The sequence below is a fragment of the Neopelma chrysocephalum genome, unplaced genomic scaffold, assembly GCF_003984885.1.
Source record: "Neopelma chrysocephalum unplaced genomic scaffold, ASM398488v2 Primary Assembly neopelma1_96684, whole genome shotgun sequence".
NCBI lineage: Eukaryota > Metazoa > Chordata > Aves > Passeriformes > Pipridae > Neopelma > Neopelma chrysocephalum.
Genome location: NW_020925329.1, coordinates 808072 through 831021, shown reverse-complemented (window position 1 = coordinate 831021; position 22950 = coordinate 808072). Strand labels below are relative to the sequence as shown.

Here is a 22950-nt window from a genome sequence, read left to right as displayed (position 1 = left end):
GTTAAACAGTACAGATTTTATATGAACTGACTGAAAGGTATCTGTTGACAATTAATGCAAAATCACTTCAATGATTTTTTAATCAAGTTTTTTAAACTATAAAGTACATTACCTCCATCATCAAAGAGCCACCAGACATCAATATTGCTTTTGCCTTGTTTCTTCTGAAACTGAGAACTGGCATCAAGAAGTCTTTGGTCAGTCATATTTAAAGGAGAAGATGAGCTCTTTGAATCTGGAAAAAATTGTGATAACACCCTGTTTTTGAACTGTTTTGCTTAATCACCTTGAAATTCATCAAATACAACTTCTTAATATTTTGTGGTACCTACAGTTTTGAATAAAAATTTTTTCCCCCACTCCCCCCCAATTCCAGATTTTGATTGACTGGATATAAACTGAGCTATCTGTATTTAGGGAGTCTAACTCACAATTTCAGCAGATGAAGTAGTTTAGCAGGCATCTGACAAATAAAGGATGTGTGAGATCTTCATATTGACGTTTGCCCGGACAATTTAACTGACCTTGCTTCAGAGCATTAGGCTATGCACTGTTATTGCCTGTTGTAAATAACAAAACTTCCCTAAAACAGGTAGATAACTAATTTTACAAGTAAGTACCACATCCTAAGCACTTCTTTTCCTTAAATCTGATTTTCCTTAAGCATGTGGTGAAAATAAAAGCTACTTATGCCCATTGGAATCCTGTCTTCTACAAGTACCTTTTAGCATGTACAAGACTCTAAAGCACAATACAGACTGTTCTGCATAACAAAATTATTTCATTTGCTGAGAAAAAAACAATAATGGCATTTTCAATTAGAACAATACAGGTAATTTTGTTTTTCAGTATAGGAAAAAACCCTAACCTCTTTCTCTTAATTAGAATCTCAGACTGAACAAGAGCCAGGAGTTTGACTTCGTCTTTGTCCTTATTTTATTAGGAATTTTTAAATTTAGCACACATCTGTGACTGATTCACATTAAATACTACTTTACTGCATACTGGACTTCTTCCAAACTGCCATCTTGTGCTTCAAGATGTAATCTCACTTTCCATTATTAAAACACAAAAGCTTCTAGCTGCTGAAATCATGAAGAAAATATCAAAACAGTGAGATGAGTTGTAGTTAAGGCAAAAATACCTGAGTAACTCAGAAGAAGTCTGAAATAAACCAAGAAGTAAAAACTGCTTAGTTCGTCTCTCAAATTGCTATGATTTGAACTACTACTTCAGGTTATTTCAGATGTTCACCTCACTCAGAAAGCTCCTGAACACATTTCAAATATTACTCAAAAACAAAAGGGTTGTTTGGTTTGTTTTTTTTTTAAATTCCAACATTTATGCGCAATCCTTTCTTAGTAGCAACTTGTTCCGGGAATTTCCATAATGCTGCTTTTTTTTTTATAGCCTAATCCCTAAAGATGAAGCCCATTTTAAAGCAGATATGAAGTAACAAATTAACATTGCACAGTTGATATTTTCCTCTCCAGTTCTGAGGTGTAGAAAGAAGTACAAAAGGAAAACTGAAATTAACAATGTGAAAGAATGATTTAACACAAAAAGGTGGAAAATGCCTGCCTTTTTTTAACAGTGGTTGTGTTGAAGTCTTTCCATCCTCGTCCTCCTCTGGAAGGTTTTTAAAGATACAAAATAAAAACGTTAATTTCCTTTGTGATATTAATGAAAACAATACAAGTGTATATATAAAAAAATTAGAAAATAAGACGTAGAATGAAGTGGATTTTCACACAAAGAAAAGCACACAAATGCAGCCTACCAAATCCTGAGATTCATTTGTACTTTAAAAACACTCTACTCCCATTGCTCACTTAACTATTAGGTTTTTGCTTTATACAAGAAGAGGAAAGTTGGTTATTGTCAAAGTATCTTGGATGATCTGTGTCTGCTAACATGCACAGATTATTTTAGTCCAGGATGAAAAAGCCTTCAGAAATTTAGCAGCCTTCCAATCACACGTGGGGCACAATTCTCAAGCCCTTTTTAATGCCTGTCAAACTCAGTAACAAAGAAAATCCCACTGTAGGTCATTGTCTACCACCTATTTTATTTAGGGGACTAGAATCAAAAGATTTATTTCACATACAGGTAAGCTCTAAACCTAATCACTTAAATGATTAGACATCAACATCTAGAAAAGCATGACACTCTTCTGTTTCACAGACACAGAGATCCCATAAATAACCCCTTGGTGAAGGGAGAGAGGAACTGAAGAGGGAATGAGAGAGAGAGAAAGAGTGAGAACTCAAGTTCCATCACTAACTAGCAAGTTACCTTTACGTGGAGTGGGAGTTCTTTCACTAGATGATGGAGCAAAAGCTATAGAAGTGTCTGTCTCAGACTTCTTGCTATAATCCACTTTTACTATGACATCCTTGGTGCATGGAGATTTTTCTTGGGATGACAGTAACTCTTCTTTGAAAAAGCAGAAAAACACACTATAAACCACTTAATTGTTTCAAATGGTATCAATAGAGGGACGTGACTACAGTGTGCTGGTTCGCAATTAATTAAACTCTATGCTTTGGCAAAGAGGGGGTGGAAAATCAGCACAAAAGTCTTGTATTAACTGCTTCAGAGTACACAGAGGCTCCTCCTTTGAGCAGAGCTGTAATTCTTTGCTACTTCCCCACACTGTGGTTACTGAATGCACTCCCACAGGCTAAACATAATAAAGCAGAGCTAGTTAACGCTGTGGAAGCACAACTAGGAGGAAAAAAAATTAGTTGGTGAGTGTTTTCCTTTTCCACTCCAACTCCAAAAGGAAGGTAAACCTTAGACAAGGCACAGACTAAGTATGTCTCACAGCCAAGTCTTTTTTCCAGATTTGGCTTCTGTGGAGCTACTTGGCAGCTGTCAGAGTTAAAGCAAACTCACAGTCTTCAGCGGGCACTAAGATTCTTCTGACACCTCTGTGTTACACTCACAGTTTTCTCAGCAGTGTTGTTTTCACAACTTGCCATCTCTCATACTCCTCTGCCCTCCTGCATGCAGTGACAGGCTTGCTCTCTCCAAATTCTAAGACATTCACATGTTTCCAGTGAAGGAACAACCCTCCCCTCTCTCAGGAGGGTGCCCCTCCTACATAGTTTGTGTCACAAGGATTCCTCCTCACTGCAGCAGCTCTGTATGGAGCAAGCTACAAACAAATTACACATTATCAACTCAGCAGACAGTTGTCACCAAAGCTCACAGGCTTCTTTTATTATTCTGCTTGATGCTGAACTAAAATTATACCATTCAGCTTAAGAACATTACCCACAAAGCACAACCACGCCTTCTACAAGGAAAACAGAAGACCTTTCCAAATTTGAGACAGACTACTCAAAAACTCTAAACTAGTGTGTGTAGGGGTTGGCATCCCACACCAGACTCATGGTATTCTTGCATCATGGATCATTTGTTGTGATTTTCACAATAGCTAGGCTTGAGTCCCAGATACTTGATACCAACTTATCTTTAATTTGTTCCAGTAAAATACTAAATCTTTGGGAAACAACTATATACAGCTAACAAATACAGAAAGTTGAAACACAAAAAACTAACATTTTTGCTGAGTTATTCTTATTTTACAGTTCTGACTTGCTAATTTCAGTGAATTTTATTCCATAAGAAGGATGGTGTTTTATTTTTTTAATAATTTTTCCTTTAATATTTTTAGAAAGCAATATTAAAAGGGAATTAGAACAGCTATTCACCAGATAGAAAAAAGTAAGTCTTACCTTGGCCCTGAAGATGAGAAATGTCCAGGCCCTCTTGTAGGCGAATGACAACCACACCATACTGAACATCAAAGGCATCACTAAACAAAATGGACAAAACCAAATTATTTTACAGCTTTTTCCTTTCCAAAGGACCTACCTTATGCACCCTCCTTGAACAAATTCCAGTGATTAAACACTGCTAATGGAAGTCTCAAATAATAAATTTTCATTACAATTTCAGTTTTGATTCCAAAACATTAACTGTATCAGTAAACTGAACAGCATATCCTGAAAAGCAATGTCTAGAGAGCATACCTATTCCCTCTTCTCCTTCTCCCATCTACGTAAAAAGTGATTAAATAAAAGCAACGTGAACAGGTCAGTTAAGTTCTGCACAGATAAGATACACTAAGAAAACTGTATTTTTATCTCCCTCAATCAACAAAGAGATTTACTTTGTGTAGATCTTGAACTGAGAACTAAAACATTCTGACATCTTTTCAAAACATTTGGAGTATTAAAAACACCTATGATGTTGTAATTTAGAATCAAATTATCTATAGGTAAGCTATAATGCTCCTAGTTCCATTACATCTGATGAGGTAGGAATTCACTCCATTCAAAAACAGAGGGAAAACTTCATTATTGTAAAAGCAACCAGAGAGCCTGAATAAATTGGTAAGTAAAACTGTAGTAAAATTAGTAACAATTTCCTCCCCTCCAAGATATAAGATATGAAAAACATGAACTTAACGATATCATAGTTTGCTTTAGCCACTAATCATCCTTTACATATAAATACTTCATTAATTACAAACAACCATAAATCAGAGAACTCCCCCCATATCCTTTCCACAGACAAACTTCTTAAGATTTCACTCAATAAACACTACTCTTTGGAAGCACTAAGACTCGATTAGAAATGTTTGAAGTATCAATATATTCCATAGTAAGTGCAAGAAGAATTGAAGTTGATTTAAGAGGGAAACGTTTTGTGCATTAGTGAACATCTTAATTTAATTGTTCAATGTGCTAGATTTATACAGATTAGATGTGTTTCTACTCTGAGCTTCAGAAATTTTTAATTTTCCAGAAATATGCTTAATCTACAGTTATTACCTCTTGAGGTTTCCTTAGGGATGTGGAGAACCACATGACTTGTGGTTGAGAACCACATGACTTGACAGATCTTCCAGCAAAAGCCATCCCGAAACAAAACCGGAAAAAAAGAAAAACTAAGAACTAACCAATGTGTTTCCTTATTTTTCACTTCATTTGGTGCCCCTACTTTTCTCTTAAGGACCTGGGTGTGACTTTTTTCCCCCTTTTCTAATCTCTGCCTGTAAACCCCATCCTCTCTTTCTTTTAGAAGCACAGTAAACAGGAAGTATAAACCACAAATGAAGTGGGTTAAGCGGCACTTAAGCTCAACAAAAAAATCTCTGTGTAAGTGAAATATGGAGGTTTTTTCCTTAAGTGTTTGTGTAGCATGAGTTACTCATATTTTTCAGCCAGAACTGGTCTGCTTTTCAGCGCTGTCAAATTACACTGGGATTTCCTTTCTTATCTCCTTTATGGCTACTATATTATCTTAGAGGTCAGTGCTGTGTTTTGTAACCTACTAAAGACTTATTAGTTTCCATATCAGAAAAAAAACAAGGTATTGAAGACTGCTGAATCAGTCATATGGAAAATCTATATCTACCTGTAGAAGACTTTGTGCAACTAAGATCTTCCTTGACTTACTACTAAACATACTGAAATGGAACACAGGACCTACAGCTTCACATTTTCTACTTACTGGAACAAGTTGATATAGGTTTCAACCTCTCTCATATCACCTTGCCTCCAGTTTTTCTTAAATCCAACAACAAGGGTGTTAGGTCTCATTCTACCCAGACCAGCAGCCTAAGAGGAACAAAAAGTATATTATAAAATAATATGTTATTGAAACAACTAAAGGTTCTATTATTCTCTTAAGCACAAAACAAAGTACTTTTCATCAAAGCTATCAGATAATATTGCAAACAGAACATATTTCAAAGTATAAATCCACTTCCAATTTTGATGTGTATCTTCACCACTTTAAAACGAAAATTGAAAGAGATGTACCTGCATTAAATATTGTCCTCCATCCCTCAAGTCCTCTGCATGCACTGGTGCATAGAAAGCTTTCATCTTGTTTTTAATTAGCCATCGCTGATACCTAGCCAAATCAGTCGTCAATTCCTTCATGGCTTGCCTCCGAGGACCCTTTCAAAATAAGGAAATAATAAGAGGAGAGTGAACAACAATTAGGAATATGAGTAGTGGGAGTAAAAAAGCTCCCCACCTTTTTTTTTTAAATTTCACTGCTACAATACAAGTCAGACTCAGAGAACCTCAAAAAAAGCTTGCACCCTACCAAAAACACCCAAATCCCACAAAATACCGGGCATTATCAGCAGCAAAGGCTGAAAAATGTTATCACCTTTAGGAAGAGGGTTACTCAAGCTTTAACAAACTTATCCCCGCAGAGCACAACACACTTCCCCAGAGGGTGGCACAAGCTTGTCCTCCAAAGCATATCTAGGAATATCTGTTTCAAGCTGTACAAGTGTGCCTCCATGTGTACCAATCCTAATCAGAAAGCCTTTGTCACAGTAGTGCCACTTCTGCAGTTTTATTTTGCAGCCAAAGTCACCTCCTCTTTAAATACTTCCTTTATTATTACCTCCATCAGGATGAATCTTTTGTGTGCCTCCTAGACATCAAAATGCAGAATACAGGACAAGGTATAACCAAGAACACAGCAGCCCAGTTTTTGCAAAAGGACACAGACTCTGACCAAATATTCAGAGCTAGTGAAGAATGAGGTAGTGTCACCCTTCCTGCAGGAAAGCCATTTTAAATAGAGATAGGATACTTCTCCCAAATAATATCTAATCAGAATTGGCTTCCGACAAGGATGACACCACCTTATTCTTTTCAGTACAGCCCTATTTTTTTAAAGGAGGATATTCCATCTATGATATCTTACCTCTCTATTACTCAGTTTCTGTCCTTTCAGACTCATTGAAATATGAAGTTTGTATTGACAGAAACTGGAAGTTTCTGAAGACAAAATATGTATGTTCTGTGGATTGCATTAACTCAGTTTGCTCTTATCCATTCATCAGATCAGAAGCAAGTTATATTTAGTAAGCGTAGTATATTCAAACCCGTTGTAGAGTATTTAAAGTTACAGAATCATAGAATGGTTATAGTTAGAAGTGACCTGCCAACCCCCCTGCCATTGGCAGAGACGCCTTTCACTATCCCAGGTTGCTCCAACCTGGCCTTGGACACTCCCAGGGATGGGGCAGCCACAAGCTTCTCTGGGCAACCTCTGCCAGGGCCTCACCATGCTCTGAATAAATAATTTCTTCCTAACATATAATCTAAACCTGCCCTTTCAAAAACCATTGCCCCTTGTCCTGACACCCACCTGCCTGTATAAAATGTCCCTCTCTCTCCTTTTTATAAGCCCCCTTTTGGTACTGGAAGGTGCTCTAAGGTCTTCCCAGAGCTTCTCTTCTCCAGGCTGCACAACCCCAGTTCTCTCAGCCTGTCTTTGTAGGAGAGCTGGTCCAGTTCTCTGAACATCTTCCTGGCCCTCCTTTAGACCCCTTCTAACAGGTCCATGTCTTTCTCGTGCTGAGGTGACATATGTCAGTTATATTTACACTTGCCTAAATGTTCTCAGTGATGTGACAAAGTCTGAAGATATGAAGCTAAACTACACAATCCCAACATGCTAACGTTTATCAGAGACGCCATGGCCTCTCTGTAGCTAGCTCAAGTTCTGGTAAAGATCACAGCGTGACAGCCACCCTACATCTCACCTAACACAACTGAGCATGATTCTTAAGAGTAATTACTTGAAGCTTGCTTCCTTCTCACCACCACAAAACCACTCTATAAGTATGCCATAAAAGACACTTTAGGTAGTAAGATCTGTTAAAATTATGTCCTTGCAGAACCACCCTCACAACACATCCCAGCGCAAAAACACCCACCACTCACATTCTGATTAAAAAAACCAGAGATACTTAGTGAAATAGTAGGGGCTGGATAGAAAGGAATAAGGAAATACCTGTTCACATTACTGTTTCAGCTGCCAATGAAATGAACCTGATAACTGAAGAAATAAAAAACCTACTTGGGAGAGTAAGAGCAATTTTTAACTACTAGCTAAACTGCTATTGACTTCCCTGCTCAAGGAGGTTTATTTTCTCTCAGGCTTTGTAAAAGCTCTACATAGTAATCAGCCTCTCTGAAATAGTCACACTGAGAGGAAATTTAGCTCTGTACTGCAGATCCAAAGCATGAGAAAGTACATGAGATTGTATGACGCAGAAACAGAAAGAGGCCCAGGCTGTAATCCAGTATTCACTTTATTACTAGAGAGGTTCTTCAGCATTTAGATGTCAAATGAGCTAAAGTACTAACTTTGGGAAAAAAAACAAAACCCCCACATTTAAACAAAAAATAGAAACAAAAAGCAAACAGGTTAAAAAAACCTAAAAACAAACCCCAAACTAGACAGAAAAAAAAAATCCAACAAAGTAATTTTAAAGTAAAGACAGAATACACTTACCATATGCACATGGCCACAGATCATCAGGCCCACATTCTTGGTGAAAGCATGGACAAGGTGAAGCAAAGCTGGACGTGCATTTGGAGCTCCTGTCATAATTAAGCACTGAGGTCTAGAATTATCAAGAGATGGGGGCGAAAAACTGGAATTAATCTGGAGTTCTGAGGGGTTTTTATAAACAGAAATGCTTCTTCTAAATATCAGCCATAACAACATAATCATCACTGAAAATTACCTACTATTACAAGACTAGGTTAAATTGAGTAAAGATCAATTGTTCCAGAACTGTCAGTGGATCTATGACTAATTTGATAAAAATTTAGTATTCCCATTAAATCTAAAAATTTACACATTTAAAAAGTTCAAGAACAAATTTTAGACAAGACTAGGTCAGAGGGATGAATTTCCTCCCCCATTTTAAGTTCCATCCCTTCACATTTTCTAGCTTAGATTCTTCTGTGTCCAACAAAAAAAATGGAATAATATGCTCTTTTTAAAATTACTATCATCCAGAGGGCAGAACCAAACTACTGCAAGTAAGTTATTAAAGACTACTTTCTCATCAATTTTAAAAGATGATGTGTCCAGACTTCAGAATTCATTTCAGGTGAAAATTTTCCATATCATAAGAATCACCTAAAGTAATCTGTCTCAACCTCTGTAGCAGCTCCAGTTCGTTTTTGATGTTAGAATCATAGACCGGAATCAGAGTTATTTAGGCTGGAAAAGACCCTTATGATTATTGAGTCCAACCATAAACTTAACACTACTAAATCCACCACTAAACCTTGTGTTCCTGCCAGGTTCTTCATAACCTCAGAGAATGTCACTTGTTTTAAGAATCTCTCCCTTAACTCATTTCTTATTAAATTCTGCCCTAAGAATGCAAAGATAGAGATTTGCTAGACTACCGGCCAAGATTATAAATCCTGTGCTGGGCAAAGGCAGCATGCAGGAGGTAATGACAGGTCCACAGAATATCCAGCCTTGGAAATACACAACACTTGACTGGATATGGCCCTGAGCAACCTGGTGTAACATCAAAGTTTGATCTAACTTTGCAATTGGACCTATGGTGAGTCAGTTGAGTCAGGGACTGGACAAGACCAGATGGAAAAGTCACGTTCAAGGGAAAATGATCTGTCTCAATCTATAATGTCACTTATTTGGATGGATTAGTTTTAATCAATAATTTTTGTTAAATTTATTTGAAGCATCTTTCTTTTACAATAGCTTATCCCAGATAAGTGGCATAATTACTAACAGGACAGAAAACTGCCTCACTGAGTAGGACTTTTCCTGGGGAGCCATGCTGATAGACAACAAATCAGTTCTGTTCTTCAGCTTCGTGAAAAACACCCATCCAGCCTGTTTGCCATTACTGAACTGCAATGAGAGATTTCTGAAGTGAAACAGATGGTGTTGAGTACAACACCCACAGATACATATCTTCAGGATTTAAGGTTACATCAGTTTCATCCCAACTGGAGTGAATGCTCATTAGCACTTTGGAGCATATCTTCCAACTCAAAGAGGAACACAAATCACAGTTCATGATGCAGACCACAAGGCATCTAACAGTAAGCAGGCATCATCCACAGCCTTGCTTCTGAAGTGCAAACTCTAACCACAAACAAAATGCTCACACAAGTATGTTCAGGGGATGTCCACGGTGAAGAAATTTGAAGCTGGTATAAATCACAGGAGATGAACATGTACACGAGAGACTAAATGTTAATGGTTAATGGCTCAGACAATTGGCCATTTGCAAAAGCAGCAGATGCTTTGCTGAGGATGTGCAAAGTAACAGCCCAGGTGCAGTGAACGAGAGGATGACCATGACAAACCAACTTTTGTTTGGCGACAAGCTGGGTTTTGAGCCAGACCAGGAAAGAGTTCAATAAGAAACAGATCCTGTGAGATGGGACAGTGCTTTTTATCATGGCAATGTCCTCCCTTACACAACTGGCTCAGGTGTAAAAATTCCCCTGCAAGGAGATACTGAGACATTCACACCTAGGCCTGAAGGTGTTCATCCCTTCTGATAGGGCATAACTGGCTCAAACATGCTGATGTGAGAGGCAGCTGCCATGTCTTAGAAGGTGTCCTAAACCATCAAAGACTCACAAAGAGCCCCTAGACTCATTTCTGGGGCTTTCCACCAGAGGACTGCACATGATCCACAGTGCTGCAACAGTGCTGAACTCCCTGCTCAGCAGAAGTACCTGGGTGTTCCCACCTGAACCTAAATAGTCATTAGCCCAATGAACCTTGTGCCTTGTGGGCTTTCCCCACCCCCGGCAGACCAAGACTGTGACCACCACTTTGACCAACAGACATCAAAATTGTCACTTGATCCATGAGTGGTGATATCTTTCTACTCTTATCCTTTCTTTCTCTACTCCTAACTTCTCAAAATATATTGTAAACCAGCCTAAAAATTCCAGTGAATGCCTTAGTAAGTGCCTTCTTGTGTCCAGGTAAGTTAAAGCCGGCTAAGTTTAAGCTTGCTAAGTTACAGTCTCTAAAGTGCTTGTGCTGGTTTAAAGGTAAACCAGCAGGGGAAATGAACTCAACTCAAAAGAGAGATTATAAATCAGAATAACAATTTAACAAAATAATACAATAAGTATGATTATATAGACAAACAATTGGTTTTAACCCACAAAACCCAAATGTATAACCCAGCACCCTGGGGCATGAACAGAGTGGTGTTTTTTGGGCCCCCTGAGTCCAAAGTAAAAGGAGAGGAGAAATTCTGTTGGTGAGAGTGCTGTTGCAGTCTGGTCAAGAGTGGTGACTGCAGTCCAGTCGAGAGTGGTGATTGCAGTCTGGTTGAGAGCGGTGGTCTGCAGTCTTCCTCTGGATCCCACGAGTGGTTCCAAAAGTTCCAAGACTCCAAGATTATATATTCTCCAGTTCAGGCAGGAATGCTCAGTACTTCCCTCAGGGCGGGGAGTTCCACAAAAGAGTGTGAGGACAGGGAGGCACCCTCCTATCTCGCAGGCCTCTTAACACCTAGTTTATAGCCTGAGGAGTCAGGCTGCTCTGGGCAGAGGGTGTAAATAGTCTATTGATAACAGTTTCTGGGAAATGGCATGGAAGGCTATAGAATATACAGTTTTAGGTTACACCCATCCAGTGATGAACTGGTCCCAGCTGTTCTAACTAGGACAGTGCTTTACTTTGTCTGGATGTTGTTTTAAAATCTGCCAAGTACCTTTTTCTACCTTAATGTTCTAAAGTTTGCAAGTGAAAGTTTGTTACTGAACCTCCTGAAGATTTTGTTGTTTCTCCCTTCCATGGCCCGGAGTGAATCAAACAACCTTCACCTAAACCTGCCGAGCAGGATAGGTTGTAACGGTGCCACAATAGCAAACATTTAATGGAAGCCACAATAGCAAACATTGTGACAGTGCTCTACTGAACACTGAATTTCCTATTTTTAATATTAACTAAAGTTACCTGAAATTCTTCACGTGATCTTCCACTCCTGAGAGCCGGATAGAATGCTGAAGTGCATTCAAGTAAGTCAAGGCTTGCGTAGAGGATCCCCAGTTCACATCTGTTGAAAAATTTGAAGTTCCAATATATTATTTATACATAAAACTACATGATCACAACATGAATGTTGCATACCAACTGAAAACAAGAAATTCAAGCTATACCTCTATACATTCTACACAATACTAGTCAACAAACCCTACAGCTAAATAGGCAACTCTATTAAAGATAACTTCAGAAAAAATGCTGTGTTATTTTATATCACAGCAAAGAAAAAAGTAATCTCAAAGCATTTCCTACGTAGTCAAGATATTTTCAGTGAAAACCTGCTAGATTAAGGAAATCCTTTTAGATTATTATTTTTATGAGGAAAAGAAAGATCCCACTGTCCTCTCTTTTTGTTCCAATACAGATCTTCTGACAGCTACAATGAATTATCACAGAGTCAAAGAATATCCCACAAGGATCATCGAGTCTAACCCTTTTCATTCAAGTACTTCATAGATATTCATAGACCCAGATGTAGAGTTTTCCTCATTTCCAACTTCAGAAACACCTTTTTGCTCAGTTTTGCTCCATCTTGCATTTACGACATACAGAGCTCTTAGAAGCACTAATAAATCACTCATAGCACTAGGAATGGTTTATAGAAAAAGCATCCACCACTCAAATCCCTTTTCAATTAAGAACGGTAGAGAAGCATCCTCTCTCACTTTCCATCAAGATATCACATTATTTCCTAGTGCCTTTTTTTGCTGCAACCCGAGCTTTTTCCGTATCACCCTTTTCCTTTTTATTCAGATATATATGTCTAAGTGAAAGGCACGCATCTTCATAATTTGGGAGGAGGGGAAACAGCACTGACTACACAAGCATAATTACATTTCTTTACAACTAAAAAGCCTGAAACGGAAGTCTGAACTAGTTGCCCAAACAGAAAGAAATTGTTGGGTGTTTTCTCCCCACAAAGGCCACCACTTTTTCCCTTCTTCAACTCTCTTTCCCACTCCCCACAACCCAAAGAAGCCCCTATACATACCTGGTTTCTTGTAAGTGACATAAATATAAAGCCCAAGGACTATGACATATGTTAGAAGTGCTGCCCACCAATTAATGACAAACATTACAATGCAGCACAGAATAGCTCCAACAAGAGAAATCCACATATTGTAGTATTTGAAAGCAGGGCGCCAACCTAGTAAAAATGTGATTTGGAGGACAGAAAAGAAGAGGAAAATTAATTTTATCACTGCTCCAAGAGAAGGAATCACTATCTGTTTTTCCCTTCCCTAGTGTACTGCATCACATTTCATGTGAATGTGTCGTTTTCAGTGATGTACAAAATATAGATTGGCACATTTATGCTTTCAATTGTCCAACACCTTTCAAATGAATTTGCATCTTTCTTAGACAGATATGTAAATGCTCCTAATTTTGCCCTCTAAAAGCATAGCTCAAAAGGAAAGTTCAAAGATGCTTGTGCAGGCCACAGAAACTTTTTACAATGGTTTGTCTGACAACTGATTTTTGCTGTAAAAGGCAGTATAACATGAATCATCAGCTCATGACTCAGTCTCCTATATACTACTAACTGTTTTTAGTTGTGCATTTTTACTATTTTCACATAGTTGTAAATTTTCACCACTTGAAAAGGACAGATATATTCAAGTAGAACTTGAGTATGTCAAAGTACTGGACTGTCACTGTTTTACAGCCTTATTTGCCTCAAGTTTATCCCAAATCAGGTAAATACATGTGCACATGTACACCTCCACAAACACATCCAAGATTAACAAGTGTATTAAACACAGAACTGTTGTGTAAACTCTTATGCCCATCCTCTGGAAAAAAAATTCTCCAGCTATCTTTCAGTTCAGTAAACTTAAGAAGCTTTTAAGGGCGTTATTTCAGTACAAATGCATGTGGACTGGGTATGATATACATCTGTTCTGCAACTACTGGGTTTTGGCTTATTCCTATAAATTAACTAACCTCCCACACTACAGACTATGAAAATGTGGCAATACCACCTGCAATTCCTGTTTCTTCTGGACTAGAAGATGGAATATATTAAGAGAAATCCAAAGACAACAAAAGGGTGGTTTGCCAACACCGAATATTGAATAAGTAAGAAAGCTTTCTTCAGAAGTTTCTGAATAGACCCTGAATTATCTTGTGTTCCCCCAGCAAAGATGACAAAATTAGTAGCTCCCAAGCTCTACTGGATCACCCAGTTCTCAAAATTTCAGAAGACCCAGGTACACAACATATTACTCTTCTAATTCAAATGTGCCACAAGAATCAAGTATGTTTTCAGTAATTAAAGTAAACCCTAATTTATATTAATACTTTTAAAATTGCATTTATGCATAAAGGAATTGCAAGCTAAACTCCCACTCCCAAAATGTAGTTCCTACCTGGAGATTTTGCAAGAGAAGCATGGAATACAGAGAAGTTAATCAAGGCATATGAGGCCAAGAAGAAATTAGAAATAATTGGAGCAATGACATTCAGTTCAGCTGCAAAATGAAAAACAAAGCAGGCTGTTATCAAAGAAATCATCCAACGGCTTTGTAGACTATAAAGTAAAAATTCTGCTACAAAAATTCTGCTATTCTCTCTAATATACTCTAAGGAGATGCAGTTTAGTGCACCAATACACTGGGTTTTGAAGAATTCCAGCAGAAGTCGATAGAGCACTAACACATCTGCAGTACATCTCCAGGTCAATTCTCAAACAGCAAAGAACAAGACACTTCTAACTTTCAGACTCAACTACAGTGAATAGCAACAGCTGACAAAGTTAGTGTGAGCAATATGATAAACATGTTCATCTGCCTGCATTTTAAACTGAAAGTTGTATCAATGGTACCGGTACAGAGCATTATTACACACCAACATCATTACAACAGTGATGCCTAAATCCTTTTTAGTGAGAGGAAAGAACATGATGCCCTCCTTTCCTCGAGGCAGCATGGTACAAAACATTTATATGTGTACTCTCACCCTGAAAAAAAACCCAAAATACAGAATGTGCCATGCTAGCCTACAAGTTTCTACTTGTTGCAATTAAGCTTCCTGTCAGCATGGTCAGTAGGAACCTCATGGGTATACCTCTGCCTTAAGCAGACTTGGAGGAAAGAGGAAAGAGCAAACTGGGAAAAGAAGTTCAAAAGCACGGGCACAGAACTACTGGGTGGACACAGCACAAATAGTTTGCCATCTACATAGAACACATGTAATTCTACCTAAACTGATCTTTATCTTTAGGAACAGCAGCATCAGCACTCATCTCTACTGTTTGTAACTTAATAGAAAAACACATTTTAAAAAATATTGCTCAGGCAAGTTTGCCTTTACAGAAGCTTTTGTAATTACTAAAAATCCAAAATAAACTTTCATATTTACAGGATGTAACATCTCTGTACTCAAGCAAAAGCTGTATTTTTATTGACTGATAGTAACTGAAGACAGATATCTGCAGTTATTAAGAAAGGTGCAGTATTCCTACAGTTAAAATTTACTGCAGTTCTAGACAGAGTTATATCTAGAAGATAGGAAATATTAATCCTCCAAATAAACAGACTTAGAATGTTGGTTTAGAATTAAGCTTTGCATTGGATCCCTGTCATGAAGTCACAACTTGGACTTGAATGCATTCTAAAGGACAAAACAGGACTGAGATTTATTACAATGTCCAACTAACCAATTAGTATGAATCCAAGAGCAATTAAAAACGTTAAAATATATCCTCTCAGTGGTTCATTGTTCTTTCCGTAGCCTTTAGCAAACATCTGAAATCCTGGGTAAATGCTGTCTTTGCACAAAGCCTAAGAAAAAAAATAAAATCACGAGTCAGTACGCATTTTGTTCAAAATGCATCCCTACTAATGCCATCTTCCATTGCAAATTACCTTCCTGAACAAAGGCTTATAACCATCATGTACTAATTCTGTTTTCAATTGTTGTTCCATCTTAACATTTTGCATTTCCAACATATCCTTCAGTAATGTCTATTTATAGGAATAGCAGCTCTGCTCTCCTGTAACTAACTATTCTTTCTTTAGAGACTGTTTTCTCAGAAAGCAGAAAGTTGCCCAATACATACACTGGTACTTGTGTTTCTGTTGTGCAACAAAATCCATTCTACAACTGACTCCTACTGATTTTTTTCAACCCAATTAAAGACAAATTTTAAGACAAAGAAAGAGACTAAGTAGTTAAAAGAAGGTAAAGCAAAATAACACAGAAACATCAAACAGTAACACACTGTTCTCCCATTCTAAACAAAAGGTTAATATTAACACAATCTACTGATTTCAACTGGTATGAACTATAATGGCAGTATGTCAAGAGTCCCCTTCCAAGAATCATGACTCAAAATTAATTATTCTTTAAAATATTACGGTTCTGTTTCCCTACTTACCTGGAAGATCTTAGGTGCACTCACAAGAGATGCCAAAGCAGAAGACAGGGTGGCTGAAAAAATACCTGCAGAAATCAGTGGCGCAAATCCTGATACCATGCTCATTACCTGAAAGAAAAATAGGTTTTTTTAAAGAATGTGAAAAAGTATACCATACAAATGGATGACATCATTAACTACACAAACAGAAAAAAAAATACTATGTACTCGCCACTTAAAAGGTGTTTGAATAGCATGCATTCATATAAATGAATGAACTAGAGACAAACAGGGGATATAAATGGACCCTATTTTTAGAACAAGAGAAGGTGGCTTTTCACACAATATATCGTCAAACCATGTAATCCTCAGGTCAAATAATCAATGCCACAAGTCTTCATGGGCTCATAAGAGGATTAAAAAATAGTAATGGAAGAAAAATATATTGGAATCTGTTTCATATTTTGACTAACCTATCACTGACCCAGATACAAGTACAGACGAGGAGAAGAATTCACTGAGAGCTGCCCTGCTGAGGAGGACTTGGGCTTGTAGTGAAAACCTGCACAACTAAGATATAAAACTATGTATTTAAAAATATTCAGGGTTTAATAGAGCACTTCTCTTTATAAAACAAAAGCCTAAGTTGCTTTAAGACAGCCAATGCTTAAGAATTTTATACCATGCTTTTAGTCAACTGACCAAACTCTAGTTCTGCATTATTTGCACTACTTACTTGCCTTTCATCCTGGCGAAGTCAGCTAGATTAGCAGGAAAGCAACTGACGGAAGGCAAGAAAGATCATGCAGAAGTGTCCCATTTTAAAGTTACTGTCACCTGAAGTTGTAGAATCTAGCTGTTTAAAGTAATCTTACTAGGCAGGACATGTTCTCAGACACAATATAAAGGCGACTGATGAAGTTTTGTTCACATTCCTAGGGCCAAATTCATGATGAAATTTAGTGGTTTTCCCCAGATCAAGCTAACAACCTCTGGATCTCTACACTATATCAGCTTTCATTGGTCAATACAAGGCATGTCCTGCCTAAAAAGAGAAATTAAGTAATTGCAGGTTGCAATAGATGACAGTGAAGTTACTGTCACAGTACTGTTATGAAAGGACAGAATTTCCTGAAACCTATTTGTAGTTTATAAAAAAAGATATGCCATGCCTTTAATCATAGATGAACAAAACTAACAACACATTTATTAAGTTATGCCTCCTATGCCTGGGTTTAAGTTAGTTTTATGAGAAACAGAAAAAGTTACAGTTCTAATTACTAATTATTTCTAAGAATCCTACACTATATTATAGAAGAAAGTTTAAGGGTGTTAATGCTTTGCTGTTACTTCAGAAAGAAACTTTTGCTACAGCAACATAATAAACAAGCAGAGAATAACTTTTATAGAAGCAGCACGAAAATTTTCTTCCCTGCAAGGATGACAATCCATCTTCCCTGGTTACAGACAGAATTTATGTATGAGTCTCCATCACTTTACTACACTTGCATCAACTTCTTACAATCTACTCATATTTTACATTCTCTTTCCAGGCTCTGTCCAATGCCTCCAATTATTTACACTATGTACTTTTGAGTATTACACCCTTTTATAGAAATAAAATACATAAAATTGAGAGATATCTGAGCAATATGTATGCAAATAACATTTGGCATTTTAAAAGCTAGCAAGTTATGCCTTAGGTTACTAAGGTAAGAGACTTTAGGAAGAAGCTTCTGGAGGAATACAAAGGAAACCAGTTCCAGCAGAACAGCATGCCGTGGTGTTAAACACCTCTCCCTCCCACCCCCAGCACAGACCCCATAATCCAGACCTCATATCCACAAACCAAGGAGTGCACACACTGCAATTGGCTATAGAACCGAAATTTTCATCCCTGAAAGAACATGCAGAATTAGAAGGGCAGAATGGCCCTGTAACCAGTGGTGTGGTAACACAGATATACAGTTCCTGCTGATAAGGGCCTCATTATGTTTCCTTGGCATTTGCAGTTTAGGCAGTTTCTTAAATTCCAAACATTTGGGATAATGAAATACCATATTTTGACTACAGTTTTAGTTCTTTGGTCCAGCCACTGCAGAGCAGTAAAAAGTGCTGTATCAAAACAATGGAGTTTCATGCTACTTTCAACTTTCATCCAAAGTTGACCAGATTCTGCATTTAAGTTACTCAAAGCTGTAAATTCTTCTACAGAAGTCTTAGGGTGAGGCTATAGAGCCCAATAACAAGTTTTTGAAGTTACTCTTCTGCCAGGTGATAGCCTGTGCACAGAATAATCACTGACACTGAGCAGAGAAACGTCTGAAACCTGTGAGGAGGACTGTAATTCACTGGCACTGACTACAACAGCAACTAAAAATGGTCTTTTAATGCAAGTCTGACTGAGCCTGTCTGACCAACTGTCCTCATTTTAAGTTTCTCATCTAAGATTTCCACAGGTAAATCAAACTACAAGCCATGCATTTGTTGTCCAAACACACTCAAAACCTGAGCTGCCTGAGCAGGAACTTCAGATCAGTTCTTTGCCAGAAGAATTGAACACAGTACAGAGTGTACTGAAGCAATAAAAAGTCATCAGGCTGTGCACACCACCTGGCACTTTCAGCCTCAGAACCTGTATGTTTACAAGCTGTAAGACAAAAACAACACTCTTAGCTCACCTTAGGGATTAATTTCAGTTTCTGAAGAATTTGTTATCAAGTTATTTAAAGCAACAGAAAGAAGTTACGTTTGTATGAAGAACTTGAGAGGTATACAAGCTTGGAGCCCCTGTGCCCGCACACACTGTGCCCTGCATATGAAAAAAAAAAAAAGTATCTCCTTACAGCTACCATATACACAGATCTAAAGTTGAGGGCAGTTCTTCTAGAAAATGGTCAAGAGTTTCTCATTAGGTAAACAGCCCCTCACAAAACTTCCTTCTGACATCCTCTGAGAAGACAGAATCAGACTCTTCTCATAGATAAACAGCAAAAGCTTTGAGGATGAGAGAAAAAACAGCAAGGGAAAGTCCCACTGGGTATTAGGAAAACAAAATTCCAGAGAGAAGGTGGCTAAGCGCTGCAGCAGGTTGCCCAGAGATGCTGTGTGGTCTCCATGACAAAGTTTTCAAAACCCCAACAAAGCAGGGGGGTGCGAGGAGCATTGCATTCTTTGTGCTGCCTCTGGCCTTGGAAGTAAGTATTCCTATTTGGCATTCACTTGTTTTCCCAGAGAGAAGCAGGAATAATTTGGAAGACAGAAATACTCTATTAAAAGTACAAGCAACATTTATGGTCAGCAAAAGTTCTGACTTAAGAAAAAGACATATCAGTTACATGCTATTTGCAGCTGTACATCTGACAATACAGTGGCTCTTCTGAGCTTAAACAGATGAGGAGAGTCACCCGATTTTGCAGAATTATCATTCCCACCACAAGAGCAATTCCGACTTTCTCTAAACAAGAACAAAGTAACATTACACAAAATACTCAAATCATTTCACTATAAAAATGTATTTTATTGTAAAATAATGGTCTGCACTGCAATGTTATTTCAGCACAGGTTTTCCACAGTGCTTTGCAGATAAGGCTGTCAGCCTAATGTGCCAGCGCATGTAAGGAGTACATGCACCACATACACTTCTCATCAAATCAATATCTTTTCCAGTAGTGGATTTCAGCTTAATCTCTAGTCAACGTTTTTACACCTACTGGAAAGATTTAGGACAAAGATGGGCTACCAGAAACCAAGCTGAAAATCAACTGGCAGTAAGAACATTTTCCTTGGGTTCTTTCAAACACTTGCCAATAGTTCACGGACAGCACAATTACCCGTGAAATGTGTGTTGAAGACTATGAAATACTCTGTAACTCTTCGAGGATTTTCAAATACAGTAACATCAGCTTTAATGGAAATTCACAAGACTCCTACCATTAAAGGGAATATTGTGATAAAGATGTAAAACATTCCTAAGAAGTCAGCATATTTTCTAAGGTACTTATAAAATTAACAAACAAGTTATTGACAGAGGCTACCTATGATTACTATGCATCACTATTGAAAAAAGAGTACATCTATCCCCATCAGTGAATGATGACATTCAAGTACCTAAACAGAGCTGCAGTACCACCTAACCAGTTTACTCAGAAGTAAACATTTATACCACTTGTGTATAAACACCCAGAAGTTTGATATGCATACACTCTTCTTCTATACACCAGCTAGAGTGCACCACTTGACTATTCCAGATAAACCTTGTCTTTTTGGAGATGGGCATATTTAGCCTATGATTTTTCTTAATATGCAAGTAAAAAAAAACAAGCTAAAACCTAAACACCATAAAACCAAAACCAAAACAACAGAAAACCAAACCAAACCAAAACCAAAACCAAACCAAACCAAACCAAACCAAACCAAACCAAACCAAACCAAACAAAACCAAACCAAACAAAACCCAAACAAACAAAACCCAAACAAACAAAACCCAAACAAACAAAACCCAAACAAACAAAACCCAAACAAACAAAACCCAAACAAACAAAACCAAAACAAAACACACAAAACCCAAACAACAACAAACACAACCCAAAACCAAAACAAACAAAATCTCAAAACCAAACCAACCAAACAAGACCATCCAAAACCAAAAAACAAACCAACCAAACAAAAAAAAAAACCACCCAAAAGCCAAAGAACAGAATTAGGAGAAACTTTTATACCTGGAAATTGTTCATCAGCCCATAGGGACACTTTGTCTGACAGGATGAGAAATCATAGTTTAATTTGCAGGCTGCAGCAGTGCAGTTTGTCAGCTCGGTGACAATGGTGTCATTAACGTTCCCTGTGGCATCTCGCACAACACAGGAACCTACAGTGGACACAACAATTAAAAAGGCATTAACAAACCGAACCTGAACTTAAGGACATGTGTCAAGCTCAATTATCTTTTTATGTAAACACTATCTCACAGAGCAACATTAAAATGCAGTGTTATTTTTAACACATTTCAGTACTAAGCACATCTTCACAAGCAAACTAACTGCTCTCTTGCCTGAGAAGACCTTCAGTTTTTTAATAAATCTGAGTCTAATAAGAAAAGGTTCAGCACAGAGCAAAACAATGTTAACAGACTTGCAAAAGTTTAATGGCACAATTTCAGCTTAACATACCATTTCTTTGAAAAATGAGTTTCCACACAGCTCTTGAACTGAAGTGAGTATTCTGCACCAACACTTGATTTGACAGGATTGACACAAGTTGCCCAGAGAAGCAAGCTGTGGCTGCTCCAACCCTGGAAGGCCAGGTTGGATGGGGCTTGAAGCAACCTGGCATAGGGAAGGTGTCCCTGCCCATGGCAGGGAGTTGGAATGAAGTGACCTTTAAGGTCCTCTTCCAATCCAGGCCATTCTGTGGGAGTGCATGTTTGGTTTGTATCTACAGATGTATGCAGACAAGTGTACAGAGTGCCACAGTCGCTTTTTTCGCCAGAATATATGGCTCAGAAATTTTAAAAAAATTGAACAGTTTGTCATGAAGCCTGTTGCAAGCCAATTCCCAACATTTAAACAAGCCATCTCCCATGTGACCATGGTATTTTGAGTTGGTTTCCTGGTGAAAAACAAAGCCACACAGTACCATTCCTTCCACATTTTTTAAATAATTATCACCTTAATTGCTATCTACAGTTCATCTATGACTATTTATAATTTTTGCTGGTCAAGAGAATGGTGAAGACACATTATTTCAGCCTGTAAATACTAAGAAAAATAACTAAAGGTACTAAAAGGCCATAGGTCTTCTACATCAAGGTTTTTTGTCTCATACAGGATAAAAATTAGAGCAGATTAAGTATTAATTAATACTTTATGGTTTAATAGTTGAGGCAGTCAAACTGTTTGGACACAGTAAATACTTCCAAGAACAGGAGTGAAACAAGGAATTGGGAAAAGAAAAGTCTATAGAGCAACAGTCAATAAAATTCTCTTACTTTGATCTTTTAGCAACTTGAATGACAAGGAGGTCCTGGCAACCAGACCACCTCAGAACACCTGAGGACCTAAACTATTTACTTGCAAAATGGGAAGGGCACAGATGTGCTGCAAGTTTAACTTTCTCCAGTCATATTCCTAGATATCTATGTAAATTGTCTCTCCTCCATTGGGAAAATTAATTCCTAATTACCTATACCACATTCAGATTGCTTCTCAGCCATTACAACTTGCTTAACAGTCCACAGTAAAACCTGGTCCCATTAGACAGATATTACCTAATCCTTCCTCTCCTCAGATTTCTTTTTTAGTTACTTAATTAGGCTCAATTGGTTAAATTACAGTACGAATTTCCTATATTCATCACCTGTCTTATGCTTTTTGTAAGCATGTGGAGAGGGTGTGGGTTTTTTTGTCTTTTTCTTATTTAAATGGAATTAAAAGCTCTGTAAAAGGAAAATGTTTCTTCTCCTCCACCACGCAAGTATTTGCCCCAGACACTCAAGCAGTATATAATGGGTGGGACAATACAGTTCCCAGCTGAACTATTTGTAGGTAACATTTTGTTGGTGATAGATTGCAGTGGCAGGCCCAGTAAGCTAAGCAACTTTTTAAATACCTACCACGCACTATCACAGCCCTCCTCTGCCTCATTTTTTCATAGTTCAGATCCAACTGGCTAGCAGGACTTTCAGACACAGATTCAAA

At 37.8% G+C, this 22950-nt stretch overlaps 1 protein-coding gene across 3 annotated transcripts in view; it reads right to left on the bottom strand.

Moving 5' to 3' along the window:
• Positions 1-22950, bottom strand: part of SLC12A2 (solute carrier family 12 member 2) — a 59315-nt gene that overhangs the window by 7630 nt on the left and 28735 nt on the right. Inside the window, exons 10-22 of one of the 3 annotated variants that reach the window (XM_027709061.1) lie at positions 20974-21122; positions 16274-16381; positions 15554-15677; positions 14265-14366; positions 12887-13042; positions 11809-11908; positions 8344-8455; positions 5838-5978; positions 5527-5633; positions 3744-3823; positions 2296-2436; positions 1582-1629; positions 113-235 (exon numbers count right to left, since the gene is read on the bottom strand). In XM_027709061.1, coding sequence (XP_027564862.1) covers positions 113-235; positions 1582-1629; positions 2296-2436; positions 3744-3823; positions 5527-5633; positions 5838-5978; positions 8344-8455; positions 11809-11908; positions 12887-13042; positions 14265-14366; positions 15554-15677; positions 16274-16381; positions 20974-21122 — 1491 coding nt within the window. The remainder of the gene's footprint in view (positions 1-112; positions 236-1581; positions 1630-2295; positions 2437-3743; positions 3824-5526; positions 5634-5837; positions 5979-8343; positions 8456-11808; positions 11909-12886; positions 13043-14264; positions 14367-15553; positions 15678-16273; positions 16382-20973; positions 21123-22950) is intronic. The other 2 variants (XM_027709062.1, XM_027709063.1) reach the window with 2 other exon arrangements.